This window comes from Centrocercus urophasianus, unplaced genomic scaffold (assembly GCF_019232065.1).
Source record: "Centrocercus urophasianus isolate 14NV4802_14NV808 unplaced genomic scaffold, USGS_Curo_1.0 seq_28, whole genome shotgun sequence".
NCBI classification, from domain to species: domain Eukaryota; kingdom Metazoa; phylum Chordata; class Aves; order Galliformes; family Phasianidae; genus Centrocercus; species Centrocercus urophasianus.
In genome coordinates, this window is record NW_024884844.1 from 7,601,223 (window position 1) to 7,624,197 (window position 22,975).

Here is a 22,975-nt window from a genome sequence, read left to right on the forward strand (position 1 = left end):
TTAATACATTTTTATATTCACCTCAACATCCATCAATATGTGCTTACTTTTACTGCGATGTTTGTCCTTCAGCAAGGAAACTTGCATGTGCATGAGTGAGGGAGGTTTATATTAATGTTCCTTTCCTCTTTTAATCTTCATCAGATGCTTTATCCCGCACATGGAATGCAGCACAGACCCCACTCAAGCAAATCCCTTATTGATGGTTGTGGCACTGGGCGCAGGGCTGAGCAATTGATTTCTGGGTGATGTGACCTGTCACTGACAGAAAGGGCACCAGAGCCACCTTTGTTTTATAGCCTGCCTGCTCGGTGCCACTGAAATTGAGCCAGATCCGCTCACAGATCCTGAGAGGGAGTGTGGAGCCAGGGGAACAGGCTGACAGCTTGAGAGCTGCAGGGAATCGCTGCCTACAGAAGGTTGATATTAGAGTGTGAATGGGGCACTAGTGAGTGGGCCAGGCCCCCAGATTGAACTTGCCTCATACGTGGGGCACTGTGTCCGAGTGTGGCTGAAATGGTATTTGGGTGCTTTCATTAATACCAGTGCTATATTCAGACAGCACCTTGATGGGGCAGCCCCTGCTGCCACATGGGCAGCTGCCTTGCTTTCCTTGCTCAGGGATGAGGCAGAGCTGCGGCAACTTCAGTAACAGCTGTTTGGATGCTGACATTTAAGTGGCAATCGTCAGTAGACACGGTAGCATATGGTGGCTGGCATGTCACATGCAGCCAACTGCAGGCAGCTGGGAGGCAGTGCTGCATGGAGCTGCACTGAGGTGCATCTCAGCGACTGCTGTGTGGTGCAGTTTGGGGCTAGGCACTTTTTTAGGGCAGGCTGGAGCCACAGCAGAGGAATGGATTTTGTCCATGCTTACAGTGAAAAGTAAGATTCCCAAGTCCTGGTTAAAATAATGAACATACATAAATACATGCTCCAAACCCACCTCCCAAAAGTAACATTCTCAATTAGCAATTCAGTCTCTGTTTTTTCTTGTCTGGAGTTTGGTGAGTTTGGTGGTGACTGAGCTGCCAACCACCCCAAGCACAGAAGTGAGTGGTTGGGTTTTCAGAGCTGCAGTTAGCAGAATCCCATAGGGACAAGAGCTTTCTCCGTGCTTAGCACTGCATGGCAATGGTGAACTTACTAGTGAGGGATGGGCTCATATTCTCGTCTCTTGGAAGCTGCTACCTGTGATGGGAAGATGCTGTGACGAAGGTGTGGGGTGTTCATGCTCTGCTGTGCCTTTGAGTATAAAGGGGTCAAGTGTGTGAGTGTGTCACAAGTGCTGAAACAACTCCCTGTGAACCAAGTGCCTGGCTGCCTGCACTTGAGTCATAACTCAGTAACCATATGCCTGCATTCCACAGGCAATTGCCATTTAAATGTCAGCTTACAAGCAGATGTTGAAAACCCTCCTTTGCACTATTGATTAAATTACAGAAAACCAAAGTTTGAGGCTTAACTCTGCTTGAACCCAAGCAGTGTGTGTGGAGCAGTAGTGGGCGGGCAGGGCTGGGCCTCGTGGGCAGATGGGAGCAAGCAGGGGTGACCCCGTCAGCCTCGGTTAATGGTCCATGGCAGCCAGATGAAGGATGCTCCTGGCGTTTTCTAGTGACAGTATCTTTAGACAACTTCAAGGTCTGTGGGCAGGCTGGCAGGGGCTGGGGTAGAGGGAAAATGTAGGACTATAAGCCTCTGTTACACAGATTTAAGCACTGAGGTGCAAAAAAGACAGAAAAATATATCAGTCCAATAGAAGAAGAAGTGCAATGAGGGAGGGAGTGGAAGGAAGCCCTCTTTACCCTACCAGACGTCTGCATGCATTTAAAATCCTTCCCAGTGAAGTTCATAATGAATTTAATTCAGTCCCCTACGGCCCAGAGAATGTTCAGAGCAATAAAAAGTATTGCTAAGGGAGAGATGGCTGCCAAGCTCCTGTGCTGTGCCAGTGATGCTTATTTATTATTGGCACTTAGCGCTGCGTTTATTTTACTACTTAAATGGTCCTTTGTCACATATTAAGAATTAATACTATAAGATGCACTTTTGGGAAGTTACAATAACAATTCCCAAACTTAAATTGTTGAATTTGTACACTTTAAAAGAGACTGTCTTATTTTTCTTTTTAGACTAAACTATTAATTGAATGTGGCATTTCCTGACTTTGGCTTAGCTATGTAAGTGGGTTTAGCTGAGCATCTTTTCGTGTCTACTTATTGTAGTTGTTGTTACACTGCAATATCAGCACCACTGTTCCACGAATTATAAGCTCAAACACTTACTTGCAGGTGGAGACGCTGTCACTTGTGCAGTCTCCAGATAACACCAGGGCTCCTGGGCTCTGCAGGCACGGTCTGGTGCCTTTCTGAAGATTAAATTGAGTGATTCAAATGTGTACTGGAAATTTCAGGCACAAAGGGTGGAGGTCGTTTGAACAAAACATTACTTTGTACATAAACATTACTCCAGGGGACAATTTCTGCTCTCACCTAGCCTGCCACTTCAACACAAAGTCAGGAAAGTGGAAAAGAATATGGATGTAGGAGTTGTTTTCACTTTAATAAGGAGCGGAAGGGAAAGTTGAAGATGAGATGAAGAGAGTTTAATTCCTAACACACAGCAACTTCTGGGGGAAAATGCACACGTACAGGTACAGGATGCACTCTGATTTACATTCAAGTTGAGACGAAGTGGTTTAAGCACCTTCTGCTCATTACATCGCAAGACTAAAATCTATATAGCCTGTATACGAGTTCAACTTGATTGCAGCAATAATTCAGTCAAAACATTTACTGTGCTAAGGTCTGAATGTAAAGCTTTTCTTTCGGTGCACTTGGGCTTACTTCTTCATACTTGGAAGTATGAACAGCTGGAAAAAATAATGGGAATTTGTCAGCAGGTTTACTTACATGGTGCAGCTCGTTTGAAGCAGTACATGCTTCTTGTTTTTCCAGGTGCAACAATTCACCATTACTTATTCCTGGCAAGGGATGAGGTTCTACAGACTTCTGCTTCTCAAAGCCGGAGCTTTGCCACACCATGCAAGGGCACCAGCAGCTCATTTTTCACTTGCTGTACACACAGCAAAACACTCGATCGCCAGAACAAAAGAGTCTGAAGGATATAAGGGGGAAGCTCAGACATTTGGCAGTTTGGACTAAAAAGAAAAGTCAATGACAAAGAATTCAGATACAAGTGAAAAATGAGACTTCCTAGTGCACTGCATTTGAGTTTGCATGCACTGTTTGCTGACAGCTTTTCACAGCATCAGTCACAATTTAGGGAACTATTAATCAGCATGATGAAATATCCTTTTTCTAACTAGCAACAAAAAAACTTACACAATAGAACTTATTTTCCCTTGAAGGATACCATCCGGTAAGCACAACGACCACAAATCAAGGTCTGTACAATTCTTGCCCAATTTTAAGCTGCGCAGGAGAAAACACTCAGTGCAGTCACTGCTCGGGGCTTCTTGTTGTCTGCTGGCCTATGCCAGGACTGCTGTCTGGGTATTTGTTCTGCTGACAGCGGAGAAAAAAAGCACAGAAAAGATTTGCAGGAGTAATAAATAGTTCAGATTAACTGATGGCAGAGATGCTGCAGAAGTCAGAGAAGAGTCAGCCAAGCAGAGAGGCACAGCATTGCTACGAACAGGGATGAGAGCAGGGACCCATGGCTGTGGGTGTAAGAGGAGTTAACAGAAACAGCAAAGGGCACTTGTCACACCTACTGAAAACAAGCTGCCTGGCCTCCTCCCTGCCCATCCATTTCTCCATGGCTGTGTTTTTCAGGTACTTCTCCCTCAAAACCACTGTGACATCAAGTGATTATGAAAGCAAATGATCAAAAAGATGACCTTTATTTGGGAACTGTCATACAATGAGATCGTGTGTTCTTGTTTTTTTTTTAAAGTAACTATGGCTTTCATTAAGGTGTTTTTTTTTTTTGTTTGTTTGTTTTTTTTTTTACCCCCAAAGTGGTAGTGGTGAAGAGAACCAGTGCACAGCCTCCTAAGTCCTGACAGTTTCAGAGTTATGAAAAAAACTGCTTCTCTTTTCTGTCCTCCTTTCCCCTTATATTTGTGACTTCTCACTAGTAAGATGACTGCATAATGGACTGTTTCAGAATTGCCTTCCCAGTGATCTTTTTAATGACATTCTAGACAGGTAAGAATTAAGATGTTTCTGTGCTTCTGTTGGGAAAGGAGGCAAGACGCTGGAGGAGATAAACAGCGTAACAAGTGTCTGTGGGAAGTGTAAACCATTCACCACTGAGATACTCTCTACTACTTTGCGCACCTGCAGCAGAGAAGCCAACCTGCAGCTTCCACTCCTTCTTAAGCACTCAGATAAGGCACGTTTCCTGCAAAGAGAAAAACAAAGTGGAAGCAGTAAACTTGTGATCATGTTTTGTTTCAGAAGCTTCAGGGGGAAGTGTTGAGGAGAAATCATTTTGTCTCCCTTGCATTTTAAGTGAAGAGTGGGATGCCCAGCATGTGCCCGTGTCAGCAGCACCGCAGCATCGCCCCTGCTCAGCCTCCTGCTCACAGCACTCACCTGTCCCTCCAGGGCCAATGGTGCCATCTCTGCCATAGCACTGCAGCCCTCCTGGCTGTGGAGATGGAGCTCTCAACACTGAAGTCACTCCCTTTTTAATGCCATTAGTGATGCAGCAATGTGTCTTTATATTCACATATAAATACAGAATGGTCAGATACTGCGTTTTGGAGCAGAATTTATGATCTGAAACCACTTACATTTCTGTGACCAGGCTTGGGTTTTTCTCATTTACATTCATAATTTAATTCCACTGGAATTCCATTCTTAAGAAAGTCCAACATATCTTAATTACCATAAAAAGATCCATACATACTTAAAAATATCTTCTGTAAGAGGAAATTTACCAAAAATAACACCAAATATATTTTTATGCATTGTTTTTTTTTTTTTTTGTCAAGTACAAACAAGAATCTGATCTCTTCTGGGTATTGCCTGATCTTATATGGCTATCGGTTCTATTTATTTTGTTTGCTTTTCCAAAGCAAAGGGAAAAACATAAGAAATGTAGGAATGCAGAGCAAACCAAATATCCATTCTTTCCAAAGATACAGGTATTGATGAAAGAACATGGAAAATAAATAAATGAAAACAGGTACAAAGGACCACTATCCAAGCACTGTGCAGTCTTTTGTCGTAGCATTTTATACGCTGCAATGACCTTGTAAGTTACCCAAACAAACAAAAAATGCTGCTGGCAGAAAAAGCTGTTAAGCAAAACAGTGAAAAATTGGTATTATTTCCTAACAAGTAAGTGCAGAACTGATACTTCATACCATATGCTTCCCCCCCACCCAAGTATTCACACTTCTCCCTCTTTTTGCTCATAGGACTGATCGTTGCAACCTTGGCAATATGCTGGATGCCGAACCAGATTAGAAGGATCATGGCTGCTGCTAAACCAAAGCAGGACTGGACCGTCCCCTACTTCAGGGCATACATCATTCTCCTTCCCATCGCTGATATTTTCTTCTATCTCAGTTCCGTGGTGAATCCCCTGCTGTACAACATCTCTTCTCAGCAGTTCCGCAGTGTGTTTCTGCAGGTCCTCCGCTGCCACCTGACAATAGAGCACGCCAACAAAGAGAAGTTCCTCAGAGCCAACCTGAGCTCCAGAGCAAGGAGCAGCCGGTCTCTACGCCCACTGCTCTTCATTTCCTCCAAGCGCAGCTCTTCCACAAGGAGCAATAGCAAAGGTTTAGGTACTTCTCAGAATGAGGCCAACCCCGACTGCAGTCTGCAGAAGCCAGATCTTGAATTGCAGGAGCACAGCTTGGAAGTAGTGCCACTAGAGACGAGCTCAAAGCCTGGCCCAGATGCACAGAATGGCCTTTGTGAACATGAAGTATGACTTCATAAGGCAGTGGGCAGCAATGAACATCAAAACACGTGAACTGAAGTGGCCAAGGACTTGACTACATCTTAATAATACAATGGATTTGGTTCCAGTTATGCAAAAAGAACAGGAGTTCCATATCCTGCTGTTGAATTTCCAGTGTGCACTTAAAAAATCTCAACCTGCTAACAGAATTCACAGAATCACACAATCACAGAAAATATTAGGGGTTGGAAGGGACCTCTAGAGACATTGAGGCCAACCCCCCTGCTCAGTCAGGCTCCCTACAGCAGGTCACACAGGAAAGCATCCAAGTGGGTCTTGAATATCTCTAGAGGAGACTCCACAACCTCTCCAGGCAGCCTGTTCCAGTGCTCCAGAGTAAAGTTCTTCCTTGCATTAGGATGGAACTTCCTGTGTTCCGGTTTCTGCATTAGCTGCCAGAAGTATCAGCCTCTTTCCCCACAGCTGCTGAACTTCCCTCGCTGTTGATAGGGACTTAAAAACAAATAAAAATAATTGCAGTGTCTTTGAAGAAAGGAGGAGATAGAATAAATTACGTCAGGACAAGAAACTTGCTCGAAGTTTAGCAATACAAAAACAAGAGAGATAATTTAAGGAGCAGAGCGGTGGTTATCACGCGTGCCCTCAGGTTCACACCAGAATTCCCCCTCTTCTTCGGCCGGGGTCCATTGCAGAGCGGAGTGTTGCAGCAGCTGATGCACACAGAGTTCACTTTCCCTGGAGAGCAAAAAGATTGGTATCCAGCAGAAGCTATCAGACACGCTGCTGAAGACGCGCAGGATTTGCGATACATGATTCCTGTGGCACAGAACAAAGGTTACTTAGCTTGACATGAGCATAGCTTTCCTTTATGATTCATACTTGAAAACTCTTGCAGAACAGTTTACGTTTCCAAAGCAATGCTGGTGATTAAGCCACACACCTCGGCTGGGACACAGCAAACAGCTCTGCACTGCAGGAGAACCACGGCCACCACGTTTGGGATTTTTCTTTTATTTGATTCTGGTTGGAACCAACAAACCACTACAAACGTGATTCATATAATGTATATCAAAACATCCCTTTTATAACAGAATTTCTCATCTTTTGGATCATGCTGTTTGAATAGCTACAACTGGAATGCAGTAAATTCTGAAGTTATTTCCATTGTTGAACACCTGAATGAAGGTGTCTGAATAATTACAGTTTTCTGTGTTGTTAATTTGTATTTTGGTCATTTTTTTTCCTTGCCACTGTTACCCAGACAAGTTACCAACAGCAAAAGGAGGCTGACTATCAGTACTTTTCCAGGTGGTCTCAGTTCTTACTCTTTGAGGTTTAATAGTTCAACAAAAAGTTTATGTTTTGACAGAAATGGCTTTCCTGAGTTGAAAGCCTTATTTATAAAAGCATTTTAACATACATAAAAAGGAAGTCTGCCAGTATTGTCTTGTGTTTGTAAAAAAAGATACATTTTTAAGGATAATAAAAACCATAATTCCTTTAGAACACGGGATTCTCAAAGTGATTTCTTTTCCCTCTTAAAGAGCATGGACCAGGATTCCCTCAGACAACAGTGCCTCCACTACCTGAAGCGTGGTTGTGCGGTTCCACCAAGTTTTTAAATACAACGATTTAGACTTCAAAGGAACAACAGAAGAATATAACCCATGGGTACTGAACTTGCACCTCCTGCAGGGGGACTTCAGGGAGGGGACTGTGGAAACAAACAGTGCGATACATTGCAGTAGATATTTCTGCAATAGCAACTGCCACCACACTACTAAGTGCTGTAAAGAGCAGCAAAATACCATTTATTTGGGTTATGCTCAAAAAGAAAGATTTCCTGTCTTCAGACAATTTTAATTAAAGCAGTTCTTTTGTATTGTCACAACACTGCTGCATCCAGACATAACGGAGGCTTCCTTGTGTTGTGCTCTCCCTCCTGCCCCAAATTCAAACTCTGAAACGCGCTTTAGGGCTGTCAAGTTAAACTTACAAAGAGACGCCCTCAAGACAGCGTTAAATCTTTCTTGGTGTGCAGTGAGCTTCAATCAATCAGCACAGCAGGGAGAGTCTTTCCTCAAGAAGGAGGAGGATATGCACACTGCTCTAACTGTAGCAGCAAAGGCACAGCGATCGAGAGGCACAATCTTTATTGTTAGAATTTGCAAAAAGAAGAGAGCTGTGTCTGCTGACAAACCACTGCCAACGGGCCTCAGCTGTGCTGCCGATAGGCTCACCTCTCCCACAAAGATGCGGCACTTTGTCCAAAGTCTTCTGATAGCTGAGACAGACATGAACCTCCTCATGGCTGCGATCAACCTTTTTCTCCCCCTTTCACTCCTGAGAAAGGAACTCAGTGGAATTAAGCACAGTGATTGCCTTCCCACCTCTAAGCACCTCATCTTCTGTTCCTTCCCTACAGCTAAAGACTCACCTAACTCAGCCATTCCACATCTTCCGCATGAGCGGCAAGTTTGGCTCTCTCCTGATCACGCCTGCAAAAAGCTTTTGACATTGGCAGATCTCCTACTCCCATTGTTCTGTGCATCACTCTCTTCCTGCCATTTCCTTTTCACAGGAAAGGGCCTTCTCACAATACTAAGTGATTTACTGAAGTCCCTGCGGTATCATATACTTTGCAATATTCAGCAGGCTAGGCCATGAGAATCGCTCAGTGAACAATTAGATAATGCACTCTGACGCACTGTGTTCACCAGACAGATCCAGGAGGCCTCTCCTGCAAAGATCCAACTCTTGCAGCGTAGCTGTGCATTTACAGCAGCTCCATTCTCCAGGATAGATTGCGCAGAATAATCCTGAGCTCTTTTTGAAGTCAAAACCCAACGTTCCTGCAAAGATCAGTGTTTTGTGGCTTCAGCATTGGGGTTTCATGCACAGATGGACTGTGTTCATGCCTAAATAGAGAAAATAATCTAACTAGTAATAAAATCATATTGTAATGCTTCTTGTGTCTTTTCCGTAAGATATTTCTTCCAATTGGGAATTCCGCTCACCAATGATTGTTTAGTCCCATTTCTAGCTCTAATAATCCAAATTGTAACAAATTACTTCCATAAAAAAGTCCGCACCATCAGTTTTTTGATAGCTGTGTGGCTGAGACATGCCCTCCACGTGCTAACTTTTTCCTCTAAGTACTGATGGATCCTTTTGAGCTCACAAATCAACTGTCATTATCCACTAATTATGCTTCCTAGAATTTATGAGGCATTGGGCATGAACTAAACTCGATCAGAATGAAATGGCTGTGCTTTTCTTGTAGTTCTGCTGTACCTTTAAGGCAAGATATAATGAAAACAAGCATAGAAGATTAATGGGAGAAAAGACAACATTACAAGAATGATGTTTTAAAAACACTGCAGCCACAATTTCACATATATATGTATATTTTACTGTGAGCGTGAAGGAAATAGGAGTCTAAACAGTATGAAATAAGTAAAGGCAGAAAATACTCCTGAGCCTCCTTCCCACCGTATTATGATTCCTGTTTAGTTGTGGTAGAAAATCAATTGGCATAACTGGCTTCTGTGATTCTGTGCCAGAAACACCATCTCCTCACTCCAGCTGCAGGTTAATACACCCCAGCTACTGCTGTTCACTCCCTGAGCTCGGCAGGACGTCAGCGCCCTTTCTGCATTAAGTCTAGATGAATTGCTTTTATGTCTCAAGGACTTCTTTACTGACACTCTGCTCTTGCAGGGTTTTATGGTAACACTGATCCAGTTCTGAAACTATTTCTGAGATCTTCCAGAACCATTTGCCACCAGCAGCCTGAATGGCAGGCAGTGCTCCAAAGTGGTTATCTGCTTCATGAGGCTCATACTACAGACATAACCACTAATTACTGGATATTCTTGCTTGAGCAATCAGCTTGATATCTTCATTAATGCATCACCTAGAAATACAGTTGTTGAGCTTCTTTAAAGAGCTTCTATCTCAGAGTGTTCTGAATTGCTGACTAGGCAAAGAGGCTTTACATTTTACACTGTGCTTTTACTGGGACAGTGTCGTTGCAGGCTGCCTACTCAGCTACCACATTTGTGCTCAGTCACTTGAAGGCTGAGTACCAACTAACTCAGCCTTTCTCACCAATTTAGCAAGGCCCTGACAGCAGTGTGGGCTATGTATTTGTGTGTGTACTATAAAGATGCTTTACTATGAAATATCTACTACTGACAGATTAATTTTCCTTCACTTCAGCCTCAAGGTTTGTGAAGTTTGCTCAAGATCTATTTTAAATATGAAGAAGCTAGGGAATAAGACTAGGTTAGAGTATCTGTGCAACAATATTCCTCTCCCTTCTGTTGTATCACATGCGCCTGCTGTTAAGTGCATTAAAATGAACAAAAAATCCAACACTGAGGTTAAACCAAGCACTGACATTTTACTCTTAGGTTAAGCAAGCCAACATTACCCTCCTGTCTGTTCTGCATGGTCGTACACTTTGAAAGCATCAAGGTCTAAACCATCTTTCTGTAAGATTTCTGCCCTATTTCATACACTTAAGTGATGAAAATACAAGTCTAAAGGCGTTTTCATAGCTCCTTTCTAGTACTGATTTTCCTATCTACATCCACACAGACACACACCCAAGTACTATGGCATAACACTCAAAGCCACTGTTTAACCACTGCTTAGCTCTGTGCATCCACCCCCTGGTGCTCAGTTTTAGCCATATGCACATGATGGCACCAAACAATTCAGACTACAATTTACTCAAATCTACAAAGTCAAAGTTCTTCTGAGTGCCCTGTCTGCAAAGCCCGTCCTCTAAACATTAACAGCTAAACACATCTCCAGAACAACCAAAAGAGCTGACATAACATCTAGTTCTTAGACCATATGCAAAAAGCACCTGAATACCCAAACTTTTTTTCTTAGCTCTTTAAAAAGAGACTTACTATGCACCTCAAACTCTTCTTTTGTAGAAGGTACAGAGAAAAAGGAGCAAACCTCTGCAGTCAAAAAGCCCACCATAATCCTGTAAACAGCTTTGATTGGCACCCGTACTCTCAAGACTCCTTCAGTCAAACACAAACAATCTTTGAAGCCAAAATAGGGAGCTAGGATACAATTCAAAGATTCATGACCTCATTTCCAAAGAAGATAGTCACCTTCCCACTTGGAGACCCAACAAGTCTTAAGCTATTTCCTGAACAGGTACATTTCAGCAGGAAACTGCAGTACTTTTATTACCACAGAACTGTCCATGGCCACAAAACTCTTAGCTGCAAGTTTAGCTCACATCAAAGTAGGTGATGATGTTTAGCCCAATGCAAACATTTCCAAGCCAAATGTTCTGTATAATGGATGAGACTAGCAACTCCCACCAGAAAAAAAGCAGAAGTAAAACAAAAACATCTACAAATGCAAACAATAAAAAAAGCCCCCAAACATTTGCTACAGTGCTTATAAATATCCAGCTTTGTAGGCATAAAGCCATGTTTGTCTTCTGCAACGCCTTCCACACATTCTGTGCATAGCCCCAGCATGCCTGCCGCATCAGACAGAACATTCTGGAGCATGAGAAGAAGCTTCAGGTCCTATGAAGGTCCAAGTAAGCATCCTTGAGCAGTCACAAAGTCCCCTTAGCAGGCTTGGAGTACCTTACTTCACAACCACCAATTTTCAGGTCCTGGTAAACCCTGAAGTTTTCCTTTCTGTTTTGCTTCAACTTGATCCCTTGTCTGCCTAACCACACTGCATGTTTGATTATATGTGCCATCCTTCCCTTCTCATCCTGAACTGTTGCTTACCCTCCAGCCGAGGGAACTTCAGCATCCAGTAGGAATTATGAAAGATCTCTGATGGATGCTGAAAGCTAAAATGACAACTTACTCTACAGCAACATGTAAACATTTCATATCATCCATCCGTTACTGAGGGACATATAATATACAGTATGACTATTTCCGGACTTTGCTGTATCAGTAAACTTGAAAATTGGTTTTAAAATACTCACAAACGGGTTTCTAAGTTCTAATTCTTAGTTTTCATATTTGTTTTTATGTCCATCTTCAGCAGTTCTGCAGTTATAATTGTCTACTCCTTTGCTGGTACCTTTCCGTGTACTTCATATAGAGACAGATGCAGCAGATCCTATTGTCATTTGCCCTCTAGAGATAAACAATTAGCAATATTTAGTAAGGCCCTAAATATCTCCAGAAGTGACTTGATGTTGAAAAGAAATCATTGTGGAAGCACACGTCACAAACAGTCATAGTTTCAGCTGGATTGTGTTTATATTGGTTTAAAACAATCTATGTCAGGAGAGTTGATTCCTTTCAGTTACGATTGTAACTGCAGTGTTAGGAAGAAAATGAGTTTAAGCTGGCGTGCACTGTGACCATATCCAGCCACGTCCTCTACGTTTCACCTTACAGTAACTCCTCCTATCCCATATTCCCAGCTTTCTCTGGAGTTCACGAGTGGTTTAAATAATTTGCACCTTGCTAGAAATTCTCATGAAATTTACTAATTGCCTTTTAAACAACTAATTATATACTATGGGCACCCATAAACAGTGGTTTCTAGGTTAAAAAACTCAGGCACTGAAATTAAATGACCCGAACTCTTTCACAAAGCTAGGTGACATGCTTCCTGATGTTTAATCCTTTGTTTTAGGACCACAGCTATTTCCTCCTACCTCCTTCCTTTGATGCATTCAGCAGGCAAGATAAAAGCATATCCATGCAATTAGACTCTTAGGGAGTGTATCACTCTGAAAGAAAACAAAACCAACAGAACCTACCTGGGCATATTAGCCTATTTTCATTGTAATATTCTATGAAAGCTTACTCATTATGCTCACAAATACTCCTATATTTCAGAGTTTTGAACTTGTTCATGAAAACTAATAGGAGGCTTTTGACAATGAAAGACTGCACTCTTGATTCTGACCCTCAAGTGCTATGTCATCGTGCTGAATTTACTTGTGTTAGGAGAAAACTGGACAACTGTTGACAAGGATTTGCATTATTATGATACCTCCCTGTAAGTCATTACCAATTCTGGTATTGCATCTTTAATAAAGAGAATAACAGCACAAAGCAGCATCACAAAGCAGAAGCAAAGCATTAAGCTACGCAGAGTTGCATAGACTGAGGGAGTTAGGTACAGCTGCTAATGCTGGTATCATCGTTTTTATTTTTTGTTGTTTAAAGCAATAGGAGGCAACAAACCATAAGTCAAAGCTCAGCTTCCATCTGCTTACCTAATTTCTTTGTTTTCCACTGTCTGAACTAATATCTCTGCTCACTAATGGCAACTTAGAGTCAAGCATTAGCACATGGAATCTCTCAATCTTTCGAGACTTCAAGGAAGTTCAGTCCTCCATCATCTATCCTTTTCTCCTACCAGGAAAGGAAGTGCTTCGGATAGCACAATCAAAAAATACTTTATCTTTTAGCAAGAGGGGTGAACCTGGACTTCACTTTCAGGATCCCATATTAGCATTTTTCTTTATGTAACTCTTATCTGAGTAAATGAACTGGGAATCCTCTGTCCTTATGTTTCTACAAATGTTCAAGTGATATACTTGTGTACTAAGACTCAACAAATGTTACTTGCAAATAGGCTTGATGCATCCTGCTGAGTACCAATTGCACTGGAATGTCTTACATTTATGATGGTGTGCCAGTATTGCTGAAATCCATTCACCTCTTTTATTTTTAGTTATATTACACCCACAGTTTTATAACCTGCTTACTTTCAGAACAAGATTCACCTGTTTGTGTACGTCTTTTTCCCCACACTCAAAGCATCATTGCTAGTCTGCCACTCTGGCAAAATGGGTTGCATCAAGTCTTTAAATGTGTCCAGTCTACAAGTGAAAGATGGAGATGAAAACCATTCAGGTCTAATTAAAATATATCTGCTCACATTTTAATAGATCATTGGAAGCTAAGACAAAGAGGGGCACAGCAGAGCAAAGGTTTTGGGAACGAAGACTCATTTGTGTGTGACGTGCAAGAGAAACATCTTAAAGGAGGTTTAAGAGGCACCAGGCTCTGGGCATTTTTATCCTCCCAAAACTCATTTGTATACCTTTCATACAAATCTGAGAGAAAGAAAAACATAAAAAGCTATTGTCCATATCCTGAGAAAAATGAAATGCACTGGACCAGATAGCACAACTTCCTTTCAATAATACAGCCCTTCATTACTTCTGCACTCGAATATTTGTGATGACTTTCGAGTCATAAACTGCTTGAACTGTTAACTCCGTTACTCTTGTGTGTTTAAAGGCAGTCAGAACAGCAATCTATTAAATACTGGCCATAATTTCTCCTCAGCTGACACCCTTAGTTCATCAAATGTCTGGAAGTTTTCCAAGGCAACTCAGAGATTAGAAGCAATTTACCGAGGAAAGCTTCGGCATCTGGGCAGCGTTTCTGACTGGCAATATATCCACAGCTAGAAGTTTTCAGCATGCAGTACAAATTAACAACATACACTGCATGTCTTTTATGCATGTCAGCATCAGAAGTGAACTGTGTGTTTCCAGTGTTGGTTATTATGTCTTCATTTCACTGAAAAACCAACAGATTGAAGCATGATGTTATATATGGCAAGTATATACATGGTAAGCTTTTTTCCCCCATTTCCAAAAAAAGGTTTTTAAAAATCAAAGTCAAGTGCAATATCACAAGTTCTTTTGAGTTGCTTTGATACGTTCTAACCGAAAGAGAGTGTGAAGAAAAAACAGTGAATGTTCTCTACTGGTTCTGATCAGACTCTGGGGATACTGTTATTACCTGCAAAACTTTAATGGCTACAGCTATTCTGAAGACATTAAACTTTGTTTGCTATTTAAATCATTTAGTCAATACGTGCATACCAGAATGTAATTTACTCTTGATACAAAAATGCAGTTCGTATGTCCTAACGGGTGCTGTAAGTGAAAAGAGAGAAGAGCGTGTGCTTCTGTAATCCTGAACAGCCATGCACACAGCAACTTAAGCACAGCAGCAACGCAGTGAGATTAATAAATCAATCACAGGTAAAGTGCTTAACATAGGCCATGTAAGGGCACAACTTAAGACACTTTAGTTCCCCCTGCCTGATAAATCAGATGACTGGCTAGCCAAAACTGAGCTAGAAATACGTGCAATTCAACAGGAACAAGAATCATCTTGTTCCTGTTACTCCCATGCACTACTCTAAAGCATGCAATTACAGTAATTGCTTTAATTACATTACTGGATTATATACAGTGTAAATACACGTGAAGGGCCATTGCAAGCCAGGAAGAAGTTTCTTATTGCAGATCAATAGGAAATAATGAGTTTGTTTTCCAAATCCACTGCAAATACCTCAAACAATTTTTGTTTCATATATGAAGGTGCCTTAAAACATCAAATCTTACTACTGGAAAAAAAAACAAAACACCATATCCCTCTCAAAAAAAACCCCAAAAAACAACAAAACAGTAAAAACCTATTTTGTGAAAGTATACTTACAAGTATATTAAGCACAAGGTATATTGCTCAGAACATCCACACAGGCAGGTTTGCTTACAGTAAGCTCTGCGAGATTTGCATTTGCTGCCTTTCTGGGTTGATGGTCTCATCCTTCATGCTCAATTCCTTTCTAAGCTATTCATATTGCAAGTTTCATTTTTCCCTAAATAGGTTTTAGATCAGCTTTAATGCTCAGTAGGCTGAGCTCCTGCCCTCAGTAAACTTCATTATCAGTATGCTTCCTATGACATCTGTATAACAGCACGTGTGCATTATAGACTCATGCACACCATCAATACAAGCCACCCGATCCCAGTACACCACGGGACTTCTTTGTTCCTGCATATATTCCAAAATGCAGCAAGATGTAAATAACTGAGTTAAAACTTCAGAGAGGGAAAGGTGAGAGGCAAGCAGGATGATGGAGCGTGCCATGGGGAATTCCACAAGCAAGGGGAGTCCCTGTACAAAAGAACTTGGTCAGACACTTCATTTATGCTGATCCCAAACACCTGCATTTCCAGCTAAAGAACACACTACAAACGTAGCCCTTAGGTTAATTTCTGTGGGACAAAAATTACTTGACGTGGCCTTCAGTGCCATGCCCCACGCTCACCATTCTTCCCTCTTCAAGGGGAAAGCAGTCATTTCTATCTATCTATATGTATATATTTAAGACATTAATTTAACATGTTAAATTATAAGGTTCTACTTCTCAAGTAGAACGCTGTCCTTCTGTATCTCCCACTGGAGCAGAACAGTAACACAACTGCATCAAACTTACCCCAGCAAAATTTTTAAACACAACTTTGCTTAAGCGAGACAAATATTTTGTCATTTTCTTGACAAACTCTCTAATTCTGTATACTGACAGATCCCCAAAGCGCAACAGAAATGTAAATTGCCATAGCAATCTTTGCAGGAAAGACAGAATTACACCAGCTCACGTTACCACTTAGATGCATGCTTAATTACTGCTCGATTCTCAAATCATTTTCACTTGTGCAATGAAGCAAGTTCCTACCTAATAATAGAACAGCTGGGATGCCACAGCCGCCCAGCTAATTCAGAACACCAGTGACTAAAACCTGCATTGCTAGCTACTCCCATCAGGGGCTGTCACAACAACAGATGCTTTTTAAGCTCTGGGTTAGAGACTCTCTGCTGCTGTTACGCGTCTCTTACCTGGAGCTGAAGTTCACTCCGTGAGAACGCTTCTCCAGAAACTGAAAACGTGCTGAGAGAACATAGTAGTATTGCAAGCACTGACACTATAGGGACTAAGGAGGAGTGGTTCACTTCACTGCTATCAGTCATAAGGAGCTATTTACAATGTAGACAAAAAAAGCTTGCATAGAGTCAGGAATTGCAGGAATTTTAGTAGAGAAATGAAGCTGAATGAAAGAAGCATCACTGTGTAACCAAACATGTAAGAAAGAAGTCACTGGCTGCAAGCTGGGGACCAGGCTGTAGGCACACCAGCACCCTGAAGCCAGTGAGCCCCTCACTGGCAAACAGAGCAAAGCACATTACAGAGGACAGGTGATGGGCCACCAGGTTACTGACTCAGACCCTAAACTACATCTCAGTGTATTGCATTCAAGTATAGTTTAAAACAAACTTTTAACGTTTTGCTTACTTTCACAGCTATGTTTTATTAAGCACAAAAAAGGGTTGGTCTACAAAAATTAAATTATACTCCTCTGACTGTATCTAGTAAAGAGGAAAAACTTTAATTATGAGATTGCATTGTCAAATAAATGCAAATTCTCATATTTCATATTCCAGGTTGAAAATTCACACACAAGTCTATTATAAATTAAAATCCACATTTGAAACACTTTGGCTTCTTTGACTGTTGCTTATCACTGAAAGCTGAAGTTATGAGATGCACGGTAGACATAGAATGAATTATTAAATAAAACTTGTGAGAAGAAGGCATTTATACTACTCCCATTTAAATATCAATTAGGAAAAAAAAAACAAAACAAAGAAGGATGATGAACTGAATCATCTCTGTTTTACAGCCAATTCTCTCTAGAACTGACAGAATAACAGAGAAACCATGCTAGCACTCTAAGTTTTACTCAATATGAAATACTTGGGTTAAAAATTGTAATTTATTCACTAGCTGAAGTTTACAATCTCTTAACTTAAAGTGAATAAGGACTGCACTTATGGAAGTAAATTAAACAAAACCAAACAGGAGTACCTGCTATGCACTGCATGCTAGCTCTCTCCTAAAATGAAAATCCAGGAATCAGCTTAGAGATGGTACAAAATTGCACAGAAACAAGTTGCAAATCAATTTCTTCACAGGAATAAGGACAAGCTATGTATCCCTGCACATCTGAAATCTATCTAACCAGTTCCAAGCAGCATTTTCAGCATGCCACGCTCACAGTGGCCAGGCTGCGGCTTTGCCTGCCAATCTGAGAGAAGGCACATGGCTGACCACCCACAGGTGTGTGCACACACTTATCAAGAAGAATTGCACTTGAACATGTGAGCAGTGTTCTTGACTTAAAGAACTCTCCCAGCACTCCCAGGGAGAGAGATTACAGACACATTTCTGGCAGGCTGATGCATTCTGAGATGGTACTGAATCGAAACACAAAGGACCCGAGGGCGATATTTGAAAATATAAACACACACACACACACACACACATGTTAAGATGAACTGAGAAAAGTGACCGTTGTTAAGGAGAGGTATTTCTACACATGCCTATGTACCACATTGATTGCACATCACACTGCCACTGCATCAATTCAAACCTATTAAAATTACCATTGAATCTCTTTAGTGTGCAGGTAGCAAAGCTTTTAAATACTCATTTAGAAACACTCAGACTTTCAAAGTACCTTGTAAGCCATAAACCATCTCATATCAGTGCTATCTTTTACAAGTAAACTTGAAATAAAATGCTGCAATAACATGCAGTTTAAAGAGATTAATCTCTCTTCAAACGTGTATCTTTTTCTCTCTGCTGGAGAGCTGTATACTGCTCAGAAACAGAACTGTGGATGGTGTTACCCAAGACAAAACAAAGTGCCAGCAGTGCAGCTACTGTTGGCAGTTAACAACAATCATCATTATTTCTGTATTATTCTTAATGCAGTCATCTGTGACTACCAGCACAAGCAGCAACAGATCATGGGTGAGCATCTTGAAAGCACTAATGAATGGTTTCCAAATGCAAAGAGCATGCATTACAGCTCAAGACAGAGACCGCGCTCATTAGCAAGGAAGAGAGGGGCTCTGCTGTCCCTGAAGAAGGACCGACCCAGCCTCATTTATTTTAGCAGCCCAACAGTCCTTTACACCAGTAACCTCCATGCTCTGCAGCTGCACCCTCAGCTGGGGGCTCTTTTGCTGGGGAGCAGGTACCCCTCAACTCAAGGTTCTCAAGTCCAAAAACTGCCATTCCGTGTAATGGTTACATCTAAACTGAGGTAGCACTGGGTACCTTACACTTCTTAAGACCTAAAAACAGCTATTTGCAACAGGAGTGGGATGCTACAGGAACTCCAACTCGTGCAGACATTTCCCCATCCCCCGCAGGTCCCTAATCAAGCTGCAGTCTTCTACACCTGTGAAGGGCTACCGAGCAACATGGTGTTCTGAAAACCAAGAGGGTTCTCAGATTACTTCCACAAGGAGGAACTTGAAAAACAAGCAAATTATGGCATATCTCATGAAACAGTAGGGTTACAAAGCAGAACTGCAGCTGGTTTCCTTGTGAACAAATTCATCTCTGAATATGCTAGCTCAGTATTAATTACAGTAAGGGCAAAACCTCTTCAGACTTAGAAAATGAGTACGGCAAATACTGTGCAAACATTTGTGCCCTCCCATTGCAACCCAAACTCCAAAAAAGCATTCACAATATACTTCTCCCCTCTTAGTCTGATATTTTCTTTTATGGATGAAAGCAAAGCAGACAGGGCAAACCTTCAGAGTATATGAACTGCTAAAGTAAATAAAAGAAAGGAGGGAATTACTAATTTAATGCTCTCTTCTTTCTCTTGGGGAAAAAAAACCCATGTAATTAACTGTAATGAGATTAAACTAACTTGTTGTTATTAATTTCCCAATGCAGGGAAACTAGATCTGAGACCCCAAAGACTGTGTGTATTAACAGCATTACCAACATTTGGCTTACATCCTTCAGTTTTTACACCAATTTTAAAGGGCAAAAATTAAATACTGAGTCACAAAGTCAATCAGAAGTGTGAAAAATTAAATGCGGAGTCCCTTTGGTGGGACTATGAAACTCATCTGGAGCTGCAGACTATGAATGGGTGGAGCAAAAAGCAACAAATGCTCCCCACCACAAACAGAAGCTGAACTATTAAATCCTTACCAAAACTTTTCTCCATTACTTCTTTCTGACACATATCTTGAACGTTCACTGTACAATTCACAATGAACTCCGGAGAGGAGCAGTCATTGTTTAGCTGGAACTCCTCGCACTGGTAGCACTGTATTTGTAAACCGAAACCTGGAACAGATAGGAGTTTCACTCAGAACGATAATAATAAGGAAATAAAAATGAAATCAACACGTGCAGAAGAGGCGCTCACCGTTCCTTATTTCTTGTTACTGATCGCAGCTCAGCACGAGTTGAGCACAAACGCCTCGCAGCGCCCGGCCCCAGCGCGGGGCGGGCGGCGACCAGCAGGCGGCACAAACCCCGAGCGCAGCGCTGCCCCGCGCCCGGCTCCGGCTGCAGCCCCACCGGTGCCCTCAGCGCAACGCGCCGCAACCATCCGCGCTGCGGGCCAGCAGCCCGGCCGGGAGGTGCTTTCCAGCTCTTAGCCGCGCCGCCGGCTTTACTTAGCTACTAATTAATGACAAATGATTTAATTACTATCTTGCCACGCGCGATTACGGCTGCGGTACATCGTCCCCAACGAGGCGCTCCGCGCGGAGCTGCCGCTCCCTGGCAGCCCTCAGATCCCAGCTCCCCGCCGGGGATCGCGCCTCGCTCCGCCGCGGGACGGGGTCGGGCAGCGGGCTCCGCACAGGGGTCTCGCCTTCGGGGTGCCGGCGCGGAACCTCTTACCTGGAGCCAGGCACAGTCCGCAGAAAGTAGCGGCAAGGAGGAAGAGCCGCATCCTCCCGCAGCCGCCGGGCCGGCGGTGGGGCACGGCGGGGCATCGGCGGGAGGGACGCGCCGCGCTCGGAGCCGCTTCCCAGCCGCCGTAAAGCGGGCAGCGGCGTCTGCCCGATGCCGCTCCGCCCGGCCCCGCCGGAGTTGAGCGTCGAGACTGGAATAAACTCGAGGGCCGGGGGGCGGCTCCCCCTCCTCCCTCAGCACCATGTGACGCCGGCGGAGCGGGGCGGCCGGCGGAGATCCCCGCCCCGCGCACGGGAAACGGGAAAGTTCGGGGAGGGAGAGGCGGCCCCGCGGGCGCGGCGCTTCCCAGCGCCCTCTGGCAGGCGTCGCCCTCTCCCCGAAAAGGAACCGCGGCCTGAGAGACGGGGGGCCGCCCGCCGCCTCCTCCGCAGGCGCGCACCTGGGCGCGAAGGCGGAGGGAGAAAGAGAAGGGGCGTCGGCGGCCGCCGCTGGGAGCCGCCCCGGCTGAGGCGGCGCGAGCGGCCGGAGCCGTTGGAGCCGCAGGGGGCGAGCGCGAAGGCGGCCGTTGGCGGCGCGAGGCGCGCGCTGAGGGGCGCGAGCGGCGGCCGTTGGTGGGACGCGCTCCCGCAGCCCCGCGTGCACAGGAGGAGGTTTATTCAAGAAAATCGGTGAAAATCTCTTCAAAGTCGACGCGAGTTTACAGCGGAATGACTTAGAACAAATTGCACGAAGTATTAACGCAGACGATACAGTGTCGTTTCGTAGATTAACAGGTGCTGGAGAAACCGCGGGGTCAGAAATAGCCCAAATATATCTGGTTCACAGGTCGCTGTACAAAAAGCAGTTATAAATACTTCACATCTCGAAAAAATACACCGAACCTTTGAAATAGACTTTCCCTCACGTAGAAACAGCCTCTGTAGAAAAACAAAACCCGCAAAACAGGCGCCCGGCTGAGCGGCGCTGGCTCGTGCCCACCGCTCCTCACGCGTCACCACCACCAACTATTGCAGAGCTGACGGTTTAATGAGGACAAAACGGGGACAGAAGACAGCACAAGATTCGGGAACGGATGGGGAGCGATGATGGCAGGAGGTGGAGAGCAGCGCAGTGCTCCGACCCCGTCCTTCCCAGCCTGCACGTGAGCTGAGCACTCCGCGCCAGCAGCAGCACCGCCCCGTTATTCGTGTGCTCGCCATGCTGAAAGTAAACACCTTCTGCAATAGCACACCTGTGGCGACACTGTAGCCGAAATGCACCTTTCCCCAGAGCGCTTGCATGGAATTGCACTAAAAATAAAAAATATATTTTGCAAAAGGTGTCTGCAAAGTTCCTTACACATGATTCGCTAGGCTCAGGTTTATGGACACACAGTGTTTCTACATAGTTTTAAGACCAGAATAAGTATAAATCTTTAAAAAAAAAATCTACTAACTTTTCTGGTTAATATTAACATCAATTTAAGTCAGTAATCTGCCATTACGGGAGCATAGCACCAACGTAATATTTATTGCTGTCATCTCTCCCTACAAATATATCTTTCCAAAATATTTACACCTATACAAATATTCATAAAAGTGCAAAATTAAGACTTTTCTCTGTGTAGTCACTTGTGTGGAGCACTGAGTCTCCTGTACTGAGACAAATGCGGTGCTGCCTTCCTTATTGCTGCGTCACGAAGACCAAAGCTGCGAACAGCCTGCCGTGGGCACAGTGACACGGGCTGAGTTCTGCTCCTACTCCGCACTCACTGCCCGCTCGCAGCTCCGTAAGTGCTCCCTTTGCAGCCGGCTGAAAGCGCCCTCACACGTCGTTAGAGCCTTGGCTGGCACAAGAGGAGAAGCTGTCGTACAGAGAATCGCTCAGGGACTCCAAATTGTCCACGTCCTGCCTTTCGGAGCTGTTTAAGGAAGATGCTTCCTTCTTTCCGCTTTCTTCCTTTTGTCCTTCAGCTTTGTTCAGGCAGTTCTTCTCCTTTTCTAATAGAAGTACGTTATTGCTGTTAAATTTATTGAGAGACTCCAGGGAAATTCTAGATAATCTAGTCTGAGAATCTTCTTTTGTTTCTTCAGTTTGCTTCAGTTTCTGTAATAAGTGAGAAAAGTATTAGAAACATATTTCTTAGAAAAGAAAGTTGTTCTACTACACCGTTAATTACCATCTTTCCAAAGTTCAAAGGGTTAGAAGAAATAGATTATTAGATACTTAAATCTCCATTGTAATTAAATGGAACATTAATGCCCGTTTCAGGATAAATCACAGCTTCAAAGCTATGATTGTCTCATAGCTTCTGCTGAGGACTCCAAGAGACTCCAAATACAAAACAGTGCTACTAACATTAAAGTACATATCCTAGATTTGTATGTGTTAAGCATCTTCAGCATCTTCACAGTAATTTACATCTTCTCCTCTAAGAATACTTTGGGGGTTATGTTTAAACGGGTATTTGTCTAAGAAGAATTTGGAGTCTGCCAAAAAAAAAAAAAAAAAAAAAAAAAAAAAAAAA

At 43.2% G+C, this 22,975-nt stretch overlaps 3 protein-coding genes across 5 annotated transcripts in view; 1 reads left to right on the plus strand and 2 right to left on the minus strand.

The window, feature by feature from the left end:
- The window catches only part of GPR39 (G protein-coupled receptor 39), a 66,292-nt gene extending 58,882 nt beyond the window's left edge, over window positions 1-7,410 (plus strand). For both annotated transcript variants that reach the window (XM_042827298.1, XM_042827299.1), the window contains one exon: window positions 5,393-7,410. In XM_042827298.1, coding sequence (XP_042683232.1) covers window positions 5,393-5,913 — 521 coding nt within the window. In that variant the 3' untranslated portion in view covers window positions 5,914-7,410. The remainder of the gene's footprint in view (window positions 1-5,392) is intronic.
- On the minus strand, window positions 4,936-20,528 carry LYPD1 (LY6/PLAUR domain containing 1). Its single transcript, XM_042827300.1, has 3 exons — window positions 20,455-20,528; window positions 19,753-19,890; window positions 4,936-6,720 (listed from the first exon to the last, which is right to left on the minus strand). The coding sequence occupies exons 1-3, from the start codon at window positions 20,504-20,506 to the stop codon at window positions 6,485-6,487; spliced, it is 426 nt and encodes a 141-aa protein (XP_042683234.1). The 5' UTR covers window positions 20,507-20,528; the 3' UTR covers window positions 4,936-6,484.
- A 1,116-nt stretch (window positions 20,529-21,644) lies between these two features.
- The window catches only part of NCKAP5 (NCK associated protein 5), a 192,181-nt gene continuing 190,850 nt past the window's right edge, over window positions 21,645-22,975 (minus strand). For both annotated transcript variants that reach the window (XM_042827394.1, XM_042827393.1), the window contains exon 17: window positions 21,645-22,554. In XM_042827394.1, the coding sequence (XP_042683328.1) occupies window positions 22,273-22,554 (282 nt within the window). In that variant the 3' untranslated portion in view covers window positions 21,645-22,272. The remainder of the gene's footprint in view (window positions 22,555-22,975) is intronic.

Bases quoted from the DNA above. Each gene is read 5' to 3' on its own strand.
- LYPD1 (XM_042827300.1), bottom strand. From the start codon at position 20,506: ATGCGGCTCTTCCTCCTTGCCGCTACTTTCTGCGGACTGTGCCTGGCT. The intron at 19,891-20,454 runs GTAAGAGGTTCC...TATCTGTTCCAG, and splicing joins CGGACTGTGCCTGGCTCCAG to GTTTCGGTTTACAAATACAG. The intron at 6,721-19,752 runs GTAAGGATTTAA...TCTGTGCCACAG, and splicing joins AGTAATGGAGAAAAGTTTTG to GAATCATGTATCGCAAATCC.